We start from the raw sequence: 16805 nt of genomic DNA on the forward strand, positions 1-16805 counted from the left end.
GACAGCATTAGCGAAATTGGAACAAGTGGGGGGGATTTTGGTAGATCAATGGGAGTCAATAATGCAAATGATCCCTAAGTTGTCACTCAGTGAACCTAACCATCTGTCTCAACTATATATCCTCTGTAGGGTTTATAGGACTCCTAAGTGGCTGTTTGATTTGAGTCTAAGGCCAAATTCAAAATGTCCCAAGTGTACGCTCGATAATGCAGATATCCTACATATGTTCTGGACGTGTCCCTGTACACAAATATTCTGGATTATGGTTCTCAACTTAATATATATATGGCCACAGAGCAGGATATTCCCAGACACCCTATTGTTTGTGTGCTTGGATATGTTGAGGAGGCGGGAGGAGATGATTATTCACAAATAGCTGTTGCCAGAATGCTTTTTACTGCTAGAAAATTAATAGCATATCACTGGATCTCAGATAAAGTTCCCACAAGGAAAGAATATGTAAATAAGCTATACCTCATAATATGCAGAGAGAAGGCCATTTATCTTAAACGGGGTAGACCGGCAGTGTTTGAGAAAATATGGGCAGGATGGTTGAATGTTCTGGGCTTACCGTCTTATTCTCGTGATACCATGTTTATATCACCCTGAAAATGATTTAGTGGTAATCCATGACTGGTGCCTTGGGATATGTGTCTTATCTGTCTGAATTTTTCTTGTGATATATTTTATCATTGGACCTGGGTTGGGTGGGAGGAGCGGTTGGGAATGGGGGAAAGATTGTGGGGTAGTTTGGTGAAAATTCTGTTATGTTCTGAAAACTTTAATAAAAAATATATGATTAAAAAAAAAAAGTATTGCAGCATATATACAGTGAAAGCACACAAAGGTCAAAGTTTTACATAGTAACATAGTTATTAAGGTTGAAGGAAGACTTTAAGTCCATCTAGTTCAACCCATAGCCTAACCTAACATGCCCTAACATGTTGATTCAGAGGAAGGCAAAAAAAAACCATGTGGCAAATAGTAAGCTCCACTTACCTAAACATAAGGATGAATGACCTCGGGGAGATCAAAACTAGTTCCCTGGATCAACGCCCTATCAAGGAATCTAGTATATATACCCTGCAACATTATACTTTTACAGAAAGGTATCCAGTCCCCTCTTAAATTTAACCCCTTTCTGCCAGCTGACGGAATAGCACGTCAGCTGGCAGATCCCCTGCTTTGAGGTGGGCTCCGGCGGTGCTTACACCTCAAAGCCGCGGCATGTCAGCTGTTTTGTACAGCTGACATGTGCGCGCAACTAATTAACTAGTTAAATGCTGCCGTCAATCGCTGACAGCGGCATTTAACTAGCGCTCGTTCACATGATCGGGGGTCAGCGGTGCATTGCCATAACAACCAGAGGACTCCTTGAGACCTCTATAGCTGTTGATGGCCGATTGCTTTGAGCGCCACCCTGTGGTTGGCGTTCAAAATACACCTGCATTTCTGCTACATAGAGGTGATCACAGAGAGATGTCACACAAAATACTTAATAAGTAACATTTCTCACATGTCTACTTTACATCAGCACAATTTTGGAACCAAAATTTTTTTTGTTAGGGAGTTATAAGGGTTAAAAGTTGACCAGCAATTTCTCATTTTTACAACACCATTTTTTTATTTAGGGACCACATCTCATTTGAAGTCATTTTGAGGGGTCTATATGATAGAAAATACCCAAGTGTGACACCATTCTAAAAACTGCACCCCTCATGGTGCTCAAAACCATATTCAAGAAGTTTATTAGCCCTTCTGGTGCTTCACAGGAATTTTTGGAATGTTTAAATAAAAATGAACATTTAACTTTTTTTCACAAAAAATTTACTTCAGCTCCAATTTGTTTTATTTTACCAAGGGTAACAGGAGAAAATGGACCCCAAAAGTTGTTGTACAATTTGTCCTGAGTACCCCAATACCCCATATGTGGGAGTAAACCACTGTTTAGGCGCATGACAGAGCTCAGAAGCGAAGGAGCGCCGTTTGACTTTTCAATGCAAAATTGACTGGAATCGAGATGGGACACCATGTTGCGTTTGGAGAGCCCCTGATGTGCCTAAACATTGAAACCCCCCACAAGTGACACCATTTTGGAAAGTAGACCCCCTAAGGAACTTATCTAGATGTGTGGTGAGCACTTTGACCAACCAAGTGCTTCACAGAAGTTTATAATGCAGAGCCGTAAAAATAAAACAAACATTTTTTCCCATAAAAATTATTTTTTAGCCCCCAGTTTTGTATTTTCCCGAGGGTAACAGGAGAAATTCGACCCCAAAAGTTGTTGTCCTATTTGTCCTGAGTACGCTGATACCCCATATGTGGGGGAACCACCGTTTGGGCGCATGGGAGGGCTCGGAAGGGAAGAAGTGCCATTTGGAATGCAGACTTAGATGGAATAGCCTGCAGGCGTCACATTGCGTTTGCAGAGCCCCTAATGTACCTAAACAGTAGAAACCCCCCACAAGTGACCCCATATTGGAAACTAGACCCCCCAGGGAACTCATCTAGATGTGTTGTGAGAACTTTGAACCCCCAAGTGTTTCACTACAGTTTATAACGCAGAGCCGTGAAAATAAAAAATCTTTTTTTTCCCACAAAAATTATTTTTTAGCCCCCAGTTTTGTATTTTCCTAAGGGTAACAGGAGAAATTGGACCCCAAAAGTTGTTGTCCTATTTGTCCTGAGTACGCTGATACCCCATATGTTGGGGTAAACCCCTGTTTGGGCACACGGGAGAGCTCGGAAGGGAAGGAGCACTGTTTTACCTTTTTCAACGCAGAATTGGCTGGAATTGAGATCGGACGCCATGTCGTGTTTGGAGAGCCCCTGATGTGCCTAAACAGTGGAAACACCCCAATTATAACTGAAACCCTAATCCCAACCCTATTCCCAACTGTACATGTAATCTAAACCCTAACCCTAACTTTAGCCCCAACCCTAACTGTAGCCCCAACCCTAACCCTAACCCTAGCCCTAACCCTAATGGGAAAATGGAAATAAATACATTTTTTTAATTTTTCCCTAACTAAGGGGGTGATGAAGGGGGGTTTGATTTACTTTTATAGCGAGTTTTTTAGCGGATTTTTATGATTGGCAGCCGTCACACACTGAAAGACGCTTTTTATTGCAAAAAATATTTTTTGCGTTACCACATTTTGAGAGCTATAATTTTTCCATATTTTGGTCCACAGAGTCATGTGAGGTCTTGTTTTTTGCGGGACGAGTTGACGTTTTTATTGGTAACATTTTCGGGCACGTGACATTTTTTGATCGCATTTTATTCCAATTTTTATGAGGACGAATGACCAAAAACCAGCTATTCATGAATTTCTTTTGGGGAAAGCGTTTATACCGTTCCGCGTTTGGTAAAATTGATAAAGCAGTTTTATTCTTCGGGTCAGTACGATTACAGCGATACCTCATTTATATTATTTTTTTATGTTTTAGCGCTTTTATACGATAAAAACTATTTTACAGAAAAAATAATTATTTTTGCATCGTTTTATTCTCAGGACTATAACTGTTTTATTTTTTTGCTGATGATGCTGTATAGCGGCTTGTTTTTTGCGGGACAAGATGACGTTTTCAGCGGTTCCATGGTTATTTATATCTGTCTTTTTGATCGCGTGTTATTCCACTATTTGTTCGGCGGTGTGATAATAAAGCGTTGTTTTTTGCCTCGTTTTTTTTTTCCTTACGGTGTTTACTGAAGGGGTTAACTAGTGGGCCAGTTTTATAGGACGGGTCGTTACGGACGCGGCGATACTAAATATGTGTACTTTTATTGTTTTGGTTTTTTATTTAGATAAAGAAATGTATTTATGGGAATAATATTTTTTTTTTTTTCATTATTTGGGAATATATTTTTTTTTTTACACATTTGGAAAAAAATTTTTTTACTTTTTTTATTTTGTCCCAGGGGGGGACATCACAGATCGATGATCTGACAGTTTTCACAGCACTCTGTCAGATCACCGATCTGACATGCAGCACTGCAGGCTTCACAGTGCCTGCTCTTAGCAGGCTCTGTGAAGCCACCTCCCTCCCTGCAGGACCCGGATCCGTGGCCATCTTGGATCCGGGGCTGGAGCAGGGAGGTGAGGAGACCCTCGCAGCAACGCGATCACATCGCGTTGCTGCGGGGGGCTCAGGGAAGCCCACAGGGAGCCCCCTCCCTGCGGGAAGCTTCCCTGTACCGCCGGCACCTCGCGATCATCTTTGATCGCGGTGTGCCGGGGGTTAATGTGCCGGGGGCGGTCCGTGACCGCTCCTGGCACATAGTGCCGGATGTCAGCTGCGATAGGCAGCTGACACCCGGCCGCGATTGGCGGCGCTCCCCCCGTGAGCGCTGCCGATCGCATATGACGTACTATCCCGTCGGTGGTCATAGGGGCCCACCCCACCTCGACGGTATAGTACGTCTAATGTCAGAAAGGGGTTAAAAATATAAAAAATATATATAAAAGTTCAAATCACCCCCCTTTCGCCCCAATCAAAATAAAAAAATAAAAAAAATCAAACATACACATATTTGGTATCGCCGCGTTCAGAATCGCCCGATCTATCAATAAAAACAAAGGATTAACCTGACCACTAAATGGCGTAGAGAGAAAAAAAATCAAAACGCCAAAATTACGTTTTTTTGGTCGCCGCGACATTGCATTAAAATGCAATAACGGGCGATCAAAAGAACGTATCTACATCAAAATGGAATAATTAAAAACGCCAGCTCGGCACGCAAAAAATAAGCCCTCACCTGACCCCAGATCACGGAAATTGGAGACGCTACGGGTATCGGAAAATCGCGTCATTTTTAAAAAAAATTTATTTTTTTTTTTGCAATCTTTGGAAATTTTTTTCACCACTTAGATAAAAAATAACCTAGACATATTTGGTGTCTATGAACTCGTAATGACCTGGAGATTCATAATGGCAGGTTAGTTTTAGCATTTGGTGAACCTAGCAAAAAAGCCAAACACAAAACAAGTGAGATTGCACTTTTTTTGCAATTTCATCACACTTGGAATTTTTTTCCCGTTTTCTGTTACCTGGCATGGTAAAACCAATGGTATCGTTCAAAAGTACATCTCATCCTGCAAAAAATAAGCCCTCACATGGCCATAATGACGGAAAAATAAAAAAAGTTATGGCTCTGGGAAGGAGGGGAGCGAAAAACGAAAATGAAAACACGGAAAAAGCTCCGGGGGTGAAGGGGTTAAGTAATGAATCACTCATTACAACATCATACGGCAGAGAGTTCCATAGTCTCACTGCTCTTGCAGTAAAGAATCTGCGTCTGTTATTATGCTTAAACCTTCTTTCCTCCAGACGTAGAGGATGCCCCCTTGTCCCTGTCTCAGGTCTATGATTAAAAAAATCATCAGAAAGGTCTTTGTACTGTCCCCTCATATTTATACATTAAAATAAGATCACCCCTTAGTCTTCGTTTTTCCAAACTAAATAGCCCCAAGTGTAATAACCTATCTTGGTATTGCAGACCCCCCAGTCCTCTAATAACCTTGGTCGCTCTTCTCTGCACCTGCTCCAGTTCAGCTATGTCTTTCTTATACACCGAAGACCAGAACTGTGCACAGTATTCTAAGTGTGGTCGAACTAGTGACTTGTATTGAGATAAAATTATGTTCTCCTCATGAGCATCTATGCTTCTTTTAATGTATCCCATTATTTTATTTGCTTTTGTAGCAGCTGCCTGACACTGGCCACTAAATGTGAGTTTGCCATCCACCCAGGTCTTTTTCATTGACAGTTTTGCCCAGAGTTTTAGAATTAAAGGGACACTGTCACCTGAATTTGGAGGGAACAATCTTCAGCCATGGAGGCGGGGTTTTGGGGTTTTTGATTCACCCTTTCCTTACCCGCTGGCTGCAATATTGGATTGAAGTTCATTCTCTGTCCTCCATAGTACACGCCTGCGCAAGGCAAGATTACCTTGTGCAGGTATGCACTACGGAGGACAGAGAATGAACTTCAATCCAATATTGCAGCCAGCATGCAGCCAGCGGGTAAGGAAAGGGTGAATCAAAAACCCCAAAACCCCGCCTCCATGGCTGAAGATTGTTCCCTCCAAATTCAGGTGACAGTGTCCCTTTAAGCACATAGACGATACACCACCGCCAATCGCATAGAAAAATGGGATGTAGAGTCTGACCGCATGGACCTCAGAAGAAGGGAAGACAAGTGAGGGTACTTGGGGGATAACCTGAAAGGTACATTTGGGTGAAAGGAGCAGACCAACGCCTCCACCTGCTCTGTTGTCCGATCTTGGGGTATGAGAAAAGTGAAGTCCACCATATGAAAGAGCAGCAGCGGTGGTGTCTGACTGCTGGATCCAGGTTTCAGTAAGAGCCAGGAGGTTAAGAGAATTAGAAAGGAAGAAGTCATGGATGAAGGAGAGTTTATTACACACTGAGTGAGAATTCCAAAGGGCACAACTGAAGGAGGCAGAAGGCATGCAGGGGATATTAATAAGGTTAGAGGGGTTTCTGAGTGTAGCAGTTGGGAGGTTTGACTGGCTATAACATGGGGGGCCGGGGTTGGGAGAGATGTCTCCAGCGACTAGGAGAAGGAGGATAGAAAGAGTGAGCAGATGGTTAAGTGATTTGTGAGAGCGTCATTTATGTTGGATGGTGGGACTGAATGGATCTGCGTTGTTAAGCAATGTGAACAGAGCGTAAGTGCTATACATAGGAGTGGAAAGGATAGCGGGGCCGATATGAATGGAGTGTAAAGAGTTAATGCAAGGGCGGTGAATGTGGCGGCTATGCCCACCATGCGGGAAGTAAGCGGATCATATGCGGATGGTACCCGGGTGTGGAGGAGAGGAGACTCTCCTCCAAGCCCTGGGTACCATATCCCTGTTAAAAAAAAATTAAAAAATAGTTATGTACTCACCTTCCAGCGGCCCCAAATCCAGCCCAGGCCTTAGCGATGCTCCTGGCAGCTCCCGTTCCCAGTAATGCCTTGCAGCAATGACATGTTATGACGTTGCGGTCTCGCGTGATGCTACGTCATCTGGGGTCACTGTCACGAGGCATTACAGGGAACGGGAGCCGCCAGGAGCATCTCGAGGAGCGGGAAGGCTGCGGGGGCCGCAGGAAGGTGAGAATAGCACGATTTATTTTATTATTTTTAACATTATATCTTTTTACTATTGATGCTGCATAGGCAGCATCAACCGTAAAAAGTTGGTCACACTTGTCAAACACTATGTTTGACAAGTGTGACCAACCTGTCAATCAGTTTTCCAAGCGATACTACAGATCGCTTGGAAAACGCTAGTGTTTAGCGGGAATACGCATGCCAATTCTGCATGTGTAAGGCCGGCCTCACACTAGCGAGTTTTACGGACATATGAGAGGTGCAGAAAATACAGACTGCACACGGTACAATGATTCTCTATGGCCTAACTCCTATCTGCCGTATTTTACTGATCCGTATTATACGGTCTTCTACAGCCGTAGAAAATCGCAGCATGCTGCGTTTGTCACCATATTGCGCTAAAAATACGCCAATGAAAGTCTATGGGGCGAGAAAAATACGGATTACACAGGGACCAACAGTGTGACTTGCGAGAAATACGCAGCGGTGTTCTAGCGAAAAGCCGGCAATTCAGTGCGGTGTACAGTAAAATCACACTGACAGGTTAGAATAGAATAGCTAAGATAAATGTCTACACATAGTATAGGGATAAATAGGCAAATCAGTAAAAAGAAATATGAATGGCACTGAGAAAAACCGCTCTTAGTACTCACTGATAAAGGATGAATGAGCTCTGAATCACGGACACATTCCAGAAACCTTCACCTTGCTGGAGGTGCTTGCTATGAAGAAGGTGCATACAGGGTCCAATAAAACAAGAAAAAAGCAGCAAGACTCCACTTATTGGTGAAAAAACAACCTTAGTCCTTTGTTGCATAATAAAGATCATGGACAAGTTATTGCGGGTAAAACAAGTGCAGGCTATGCAGGCAAATGAAGCAGGACGGCCGGTTCACGCAATATGCGCTTCTACGGGTCCAGATATCTGGACCCGTCGTCCTGCTTCATTTGCCTGCATAACCTGCACTTGTTTTACCCGTAATACCTTGTCCATGATCTTTATTATGCAATAAAGGACTAAGGTTGTCTTTTCACCAATCAGTGGAGCGTTGCTGCCTTTTTCTTGTTTTATAGGGATATATTGATTATATATATATATATATATATATATATATAGATATATATATATATCTATATATATATATATATATATATATATATATATATATATATATATATATATATATATATATATATATATATATATATATATACATATACATACACACACACACGTCAGTGAGACACATATGTATATATTAATATTTCATATAGCGCTAGATAGCTTAAAAGCCGGTAATTCAATTGCTGGCTTTTCCTATCTCCTTCACAAACCCGACATGATGAGACATGGTTTATGTCTCATCATGTAAACCATCTCATATCTCTTTTTTTTTGCATATTCCACACTACTAATGTTAGTAGTGTGTATGTGCAAAATTTGGGCGCTCTAGCTATTAAAGGGTTAAATCGCAGAAAAAATTGGCGTTGGCTCCCGCGCAATTTTCTCCGCCAGGTAAAGCCAGTGACTGAGGGCAGATATTAATAGCGTGGAGAGGGTCCATAGTTATTTTCCCCCCCCCCCCTGGCTAAAAACATCTGCCCCCAGCCACCCCAGAAAAGGCACATCTGGAAGATGCGCCTATTCTGGCACTTGGCCACTCTCTTCCCATCCCCGTGTAGAGGTGGGATATGGGGTAATGAAGGGTTAATGTCACCTTGCTATTGTAAGGTGACATTAAGCCAGATTAATAATGGAGAGGCTTCAATTATGACACCTATCCATTATTAATCCAATAGTATGAAATGGTTACAAAAAAAAAACACACATTATTACAAAGTATTTTAATGAAATAAATACACAGGTTGTTGTAATATTTTATTATACTGGTAATCCACCTGAAGACCCTTGTCACCTGTAACAAATGTAAAAACAAACAAACAACAATATTCCATACCTTCTGATGATCAGTCTCGTCCCACGCTGTAAATCCATCTGAAAGGGTTAACTAATTTTACAAGCAGAAGCCTGCTAATGCAGCCACCCCTGTTTGTAAAAACCCGGCGAATGAATGGAATGTAGGTGAATGACCTGTAGTTATCTCGAGTTGCGGTGATGCGCCCTCTGCTGGATGTTCTCAGATGAACTGGAGCCTGGGAACTTTTCAGAATATTTTCCCACGCTGGAGTACCTTCATTTTATACATGCGTGGTAAGCGCATTTTTGGTCACATGGTTTTAGGGTGCATAGTCTGTTGTGAATTCTGCTCTTGGGTTCCCTCCAGTGGTTGTAGGTGGGAATGCAGTTGTCTCTGAGTCACAGACCTGGCCAGGTGTATCGGATGATTACAATTCTGACTGGGATATTTAAGTGGGCAGGATCCTTTAGCCCTTGCCAGTAGTCAATGTTTTTTGTGAAGTGTTGGATCACTTTCTGGCTTCTCCTGCTCGCTGCCTATTTCAGCAAAGATAAGTGTTTGGTTTTTGTTTCTGTGGCACACTGCTGTGTGCTTGTTTCAGTTTTATTCCTGCTCTGATTGTAGGATCCACTGGAGTTGCAGATTTATGCTCCTACATCTTTTAGTAAAGATGTAGGAAGTTTTTGTATATTCTGCTGTGTATGTTTTGAAGGGTTTTAATACTGACCGCACAGAACTCTGTCCTATCCTGTCCTATCTAGCTAGAGTGGCCTCCTGTGCTAATCCTGTTTTTCTGCCTGTGTATGTTTTTTCCTCTCCTACTCACCGCCAATATTTGTGGGGGGCTGTCTATCCTTTGGGGTTCTGCTCTGAGGCAAGATAGTATTCCTATTTCCATCTTTAGGGGTATTTAGTTCTCCGGCTGTGACGAGGTGTCTAGGTGTGTTAGGTACACTCCACGGCTACTTCTAGTTGCGGTGTTAAGTTCAGGATTGCGGTCAGTACAGTGGCCACTTTCTCCAGTGAATGTTCTCATGCAGCTCCTAGGTCACCGGATCATAACAACAGTCATCCCTATTATGGACGCATTCGTGGTCCTGATAAATATTCTTTCGTATAGGACCTCCCTATTATGCAGGTGCAGTTACGCACTTGTGCAGACCATGGGTATAGAACTTATAACGGCTGCGCAGTTGTCCTGATTTCTGGGCGCATGCGCTGTTTTATTTGGAGTACCTTTACACGGGACCTCCATATTGTATATGCGCAGTAAGCGCATTTTGGTCACATGGTCTTAGAACTTTTTGGTACATATCTATCTCTATTACGGGCGCATGCGCAATTCTGACATACTACACCTCGTATAGGACCTTCCTGTTACGCAGGCACAGTTACGCATTTGTATAGACTGTAGGTATAGGAACTGCGACGCCGCCACGCTGCTGCCATTACTTTACTTTGTTTTGTCTTAATTACACATCCAATGGAATTTGTTGTTGCATTATTTAAACCGGCTTCCCCCCTGCCCTAACACGCCTCCCGTAGAAGCAGAGCGAAACGTGCGTCGGGGCAGAGGGACGTCTGGGTACCCCCACCTATTGGTATGTACTAGCCGATATTACTATATTAGGGATACATATTTTTGTGCCTATATTTATTAGTGTAGGATTAATTGAGACACGTTTGGGGCATTGTTTTTGTATACATATTAAAGTGCACTGCTTTTATGCGGCCAAGAAAATGTATTTACAGCAATACCCTGTTTTCAGTATACTTATTGTTGGTATGCATGTCTCATGATTTTATTACAAACTACGTATTTGGCTATATTACATCTGTGGTTTAGTTTGTGGGCTTCCCTAGTACAACATAGTCCCTCAATTGGTTTAATCTAGCACCTTTCTGTATTATGTTTTAATGTTTTGTATCAATAAAACAATATAGTATCATTCCATAAAAGCATCTAGGTTTGAAATTCTTATTTTTTCACATAGAGTATCTCTTGGTGTGAATATATATATATATATACATATACATATATATATATATATATATATATATATACACATACACATACACACACACAGTATATATGTTTTTTACGATTATCTGAGCCCATGGATCCATTGTATGTCCGTATATCGGTTTTGCAAGCCTGCGAGAAAATCTCGCAGTACGGATGCCATACGGATTACATACGGAGGATGACATGCGCAAAATACGCTGACACACCCTGCCTACGGATGACATACGGATCACTATTTTGGGGACTTTTCTGCGTATTACGGCCGTAAATAACGGACCGTATTTTTATACGCTGAGTGTGAGGCCGGCTGGGAGTTGCAGAATTGCTGTGGAAATTTCCGCTGCATTTCTGCAACATGTGCACATAGCCTAACCGGTAGCATTAGATAAAAAAGTCCATATCTCTGTAACCGTATACCACTGTTAACCAAAAACAGACTAATCTGATGACTTGTGGAATTGCATGCTTTGTGCATTTTCACCGTATTGGCATTTTTTTCCTGTTCTTCAGTGTATTGAATGACAAAATGTATGGTGTATGGTGTTATTCAAAACTACAACTAATAACACAAAAAAAAAAAACACAACTTCATATGACCATATTGACTGTAAAAAAAACTCATGACTCTGGGAAGAAAGGACAGAAAAAAGGTGGAAAAATCACCAAGTTAGGAAGAGGTTAAAACAAAGTAAATTCCATACTTATCTGTGCAGAACAATGCACATATTGTTCAGTTGCAGAAGACCGTTAGAACTGCCATACTTTTGGGGTCAACTTCACAAAATACTAAAAAATCTCAGCAAGCTTACCTCACAGTTGTTGGTCCACTGAAACCACTGATGAAAAGCCTCCTCATACTTCTCATTAGGCAAAGACATGAAAAGAGTATGAACAGCATCACACAGGGGGCCCAGGTTCCTGACGCTCTCAACATAGTCCAATTCCTCACCTGAGAACCAAAGCATAAAAAGAGGATTAGCATCCAGATTCACCGGTAGGTCGTGTGCACAGAAACAAATTATCGTGTGTCAGTTTTATGGGGGATTTCATTGTGGAAACCTGTAACATCCCCCAAAAAAAGAAGAAAACTAAGGGCTTATCACACTGCCAGGGGTGCACCTATAATGAGGCAACTTGAGCTTGTTGCCTCAGGCTGTGCCACCTGCTGGGCGGCAGTGGGAGCGCTCAGTGCAAGAGACTGATGCACAAAGTCCTGAGCATTGCTCTTGTGCAATGTCTTCTCTCCCCCTCACCCTCCGGGCTGATCAGGACAGTAGCAGTGAGGGACAAAGCAGGAGGAGCTCAGAGCCAGAAATCTCCGCAGCATGTGACAATTACAGTGGCCAGTAGATGGCAGTGTCACAAATTGATTCTGCCCCTTCCTGGCTCCATATGTAGGGCTGCTCTCTCCATTGCAGGAAGGACCCCCAGCCCCCACTATTCCTGAGAATGACTGTGGTGGACTCTTTTGCACAGTTCCTCTGTTGTATAATGGTATCATTAGCCCCTTAACCTTTTCATGACCGGGGGATTTTTCGTTTTTCCGTGTTCGTTTTTCGCTCCCCTCCTTCCCAGAGCCATAACTTTTTTATTTTTCCGTCAATTTGGCCATGTGAGGGCTTATTTTTTGCGGGACGAGTTGTACTTTTGAACGACATCATTGGTTTTAGCATGTCGTGTACTAGAAAACGGGAAAAAAATTCCAAGTGCGGTGAAATTGCAAAAAAAGTGCAATCCCACATTGGTTTTTTGTTTGGCTTTTTTGCTAGGTTCACTAAATGCTAAAAATGACCTGCCATTATGATTCTCCAGGTCATTACGAGTTCATAGACACCAAATATGACTAGGTTATTTTTTATCTAAGTGGTGAAAAAAAATTCCAAACTTTGCTAAAAAAAAAAAAAAAATTGCGCCATTTTCCGATACTCGTAGCGTCTCCATTTTTCATGATCTGGGGTCGGTTGAGGGCTTATTTTTTTGCGTGCCGAGATGACGTTTTTAATGATAGCATTTCGGTGCAGATACGTTCTTTTGATCGCCCGTTATTGCATTTTAAAGCAATGTCGCGGCGAACAAAAAAAAGGAATTCTGGCGTTTCGAATTTTTTTCCCGCTACGCTGTTTAGCGATCAGGTTAATACTTTTTTTTAATTGATAGATCGGGCGATTCTGAGCGCGGCGATACCAAATATGCGTAGATTTGATATTTTTTTTATTGATTTATTTTGATTGGGGCGAAAGGGGGGTGATTTAAACTTTTATGTTTTTTTTATTTTTTTCACATTTTTTTAAACTTTTTTTTTTTAACTTTTGCCATGCTTCAATAGCCTCCATGAGAGGCTAGAAGCAGGCACAACTCGATCGCCTCTGCTACATAGCAGCGATCTGCTGATCGCTGCTATGTAGCAGAATTGCACGTGTGCTGTGAGCGCCGACCACAGGGTGGCGCTCACAGCAACGGGCAATCAGTAACCATAGAGGTCTCAAGGACCTCTATGGTTACCATTCACAAGCATCGCCGACCCCCGATCATGTGACGGGGGTCGGCGATGACGTCATTTCCGGCCACCCGGCCGGAAGCGGTAGTTAAATGCCGCTATCTGCGTTTGACAGCGGCATTTAACTAGTTAATAGGTGCGGGCAGATCGCGATTCTGCCCGCGCCTATTACGGGCACATGTCAGCTGTTCAAAACAGCTGACATGTCCCTACTTTGGTGCAGGCTCACCGCTGAGCCCTGCATCAAAGCAGGGGAGCCGGCATCGGACGGTATAGTACGTCCGATGCCGGTAAGGGGTTAATCCCATATGACGTACTATCCTGTCGAGGTGACCTGGGACTTAATTCCTAGGGACGGGAAAATACATCATAGGCGATCGGCCGCGCTCACGGGGGGAGCTGGCCGATCGCCGCTGGGTGTCAGCTGATTATTGCAGCTTTGGGCTCTCCCACACTCCCATCTTTCCACACCATCCATCTTCCTCCCTTCATCCAGGGGCTCCCTGCTGCCATTATCTCTACTGTCCTAGCGACTCTCGAGCTATTTACATGGGCTTTACCCTGTGATTACCAGCTGGTTCTTTTGCAGTGCAGCATATCTATTTGACATTGCAGGAATTTAACTTTGTCCACTATAATACATTTTTTTCTGCGTTCTTGTTCCAATTTGTATAGTGCTATTTTGCACGCATGAGGGATTTAGGATGGCTTTCTGTCACAGTATGTGACCCTCCTTCTTTGGACAATTGCTTTATCTTTCTCAGACACCGAACTTACACCTATGGGGACGCCCACATTCCAGGGTCCACGGTATGTGCACTCAGCCAACTGTATTGACAATTGTTATTTTTATTTACGGTTGGATTGTTATAACCTTATGATAACTGGCCGGATCCAAAATGGCCGCGTAGCTCCTTCCGGGTCCTGCAGGGAGGTGGCTTGCAAGCGCCTGCTACGAGCAGACGCCGGCAAGCCTGGAGCACTGCCTGTCAGATCGCTGATCTGACACAGTGCTTTGCAAAGTGTCAGATCAGCGATCTGACACTATAGCATGATGTCCCACCCTGGGACAAAGTAAAAAAAAAAAAAAATATTTACAGGTTTAAAAAAAATTTAAAAAAAATTCCTAAATAAAGAATAAAAAAAATATTGTTCCAATATATACATTTCTTTATCTAAAAAAAAAAAAAATAAGTAAACATATTTAGTATCGCCACATCTGTAACGACCCGACCTATAAAACTGTCCCACTAGTTAACCCCTTCAGTGCACACCGTAAAAAAAAAAAAAAAGGAAGGCAAAAAACAACGCTTTATAATCATACCGTCAAACAAAAAGTGGAATAACATGCGATCAAAAAGACGGATATAAATAAACATGGTACCGCTGAAATTGCCATCTTGACCCGCAAAAAAACAAGCCACCATACAGTATCATCAGCGAAAAAATAAAGAAGTTACAGTCCTCAGAATAAAGCGATGCAAAAACTATTATTTTTTATATAAAATAGTTTTTATCGTATAAAAGCGCCAAAACATAAAAAAAATGATATAAATGAGATATCGCTGTAATCGTACTGGCCCAAAGAATAAAACTGACTTATCAATATTTCCAAACGCTGAATAAAACAAAGAATAAAAAGCGATCAAAAAATGTCACATGCCCGGAAATGGTACAAATACAAACGTCAACTCGTCCCACAAAAAACAAGACCTCACATGACTCTGTGGACCAAAATATGGAAAAATTATAGTTCTCAAAATGTGGTGACGCAAAATCTATTGTTTGCAATAAAAAGGGTATTTTAGTGTGTGACAGCTGCCAATCATTAAAATCAGCTAAAAAAAAACCCAGCTATAAATAGTAAATCAAACCCCCCTTCATCACCCCCTTAGTTAGGGAAAAATAATACAATTAACCCCTCTGTGACCTTAGACGTACTATCCCGTCGAGGTGCCCTGGGCTTATCTGACCCTGGACGGGATAGTACGTCATAGCCGATCGGCCGCGCTCACGGAGGGAGCGCGGCCGATCGCGGCCGGGTGTCAGCTGCTTATCGCAGCTGACATCCGGCACTATGTGCCAGGAGCGGTCACGGACCGCCCCCGGCACATTAACCCCTGGCACACCGCGATCAAACATGATCGCGATGTGCCGGCGGTATAGGGAAGCTTCCCGCAGGGAGGGGGCTCCCTGCGGGCTTCCCTGAGCCCCCCACAGCAACGCGATGTGATCGCGTTGCTGCGAGGGTCTCACCTCCCTCCCTGCTTCCTCCAGCCCCGGATCCAAGATGGCCGCGGATCCGGGTCCTGCAGGGAGGGAGGTGGCTTCACAGAGCCTGCTCAGAGCAGGCACTGTGAAGGCTGCATGTCAGATCAGTGATCTGACAGAGTGCTGTGCAAACTGTCAGATCACTGATCTGTGATGTCCCCCCCTGGGACAAAGTAAAAAAGTAAAAAAAAAAATTTTCCAAATGTGTAAAAAAAAATTTAAAAAAATATTCCAAAATAATGAAAAAAAAAAAAAAATATTATTCCCATAAATACATTTCTTCATCTAAATAAAAAAAAACTTAATAAAAGTACACATATTTAGTATCGCCGCGTCCGTAACGACCCGACCTATAAAACTGTCCCACTAGTTAACCCCTTCAGTAAACACCGTAAGAAAAAAAAAAAAAAAAGGGGCAAAAAACGCTTTATTATCATACCGCCGAACAAAAAGTGGAATAACACGCGATCAAAAGGACAGATATAAATAACCATGGTACTGCTGAAAGCGTCATATTGTCCCGCAAAAAACGAGCCGCCATACAGCATCATCAGCAAAAAAATAAAAAAGTTATAGTCCTGAGAATAAAGCGGTGCAAAAATAATTATTTTTTCTGTAAAATAGTTTTTATCGTATAAAAGCGCCAAACCATAAAAAAATGACATAAATGAGGTATCGCTGTAATCGTTCTGACCCGAAGAATAAAACTGATTTATCAATTTTACCAAACGCGGAACGGTATAAACGCCTCCCCCAATAGAAATTCATGAATAGCTGGTTTTTGGTCATTCTTCCTCACAAAAATCGGAATAAAAAGCGATCAAAAAATGTCACGTGCCCGAAAATGTTTTCAATAAAAACGTCAACTCGTCCCGCAAAAAACAAGACCTCACATGACTCTGTGGACCAAAATATGTAAAAAATTATAGCTCTCAAAATGTGGTATTGCAAAAAATATTTTTTGCAATAA

General features: G+C 42.3%; 1 protein-coding gene across 10 annotated transcripts in view; it reads right to left on the bottom strand.

The window, feature by feature from the left end:
* ERMARD (ER membrane associated RNA degradation) overlaps positions 1–16805 on the bottom strand; it is a 591898-nt gene that overhangs the window by 478625 nt on the left and 96468 nt on the right. For 9 of the 10 annotated variants that reach the window (XM_069769331.1, XM_069769332.1, XM_069769336.1 and 6 more), the window contains one exon: positions 11877–12016. The exons of the other annotated variant lie outside the window; for it this stretch is intronic. In XM_069769331.1, coding sequence (XP_069625432.1) covers positions 11877–12016 — 140 coding nt within the window. The remainder of the gene's footprint in view (positions 1–11876; positions 12017–16805) is intronic. 10 annotated transcript variants of the gene reach the window in all.

This window comes from Ranitomeya imitator, chromosome 5, assembly GCF_032444005.1.
Source record: "Ranitomeya imitator isolate aRanImi1 chromosome 5, aRanImi1.pri, whole genome shotgun sequence".
Taxonomy (NCBI): Eukaryota; Metazoa; Chordata; class Amphibia; order Anura; family Dendrobatidae; genus Ranitomeya; species Ranitomeya imitator.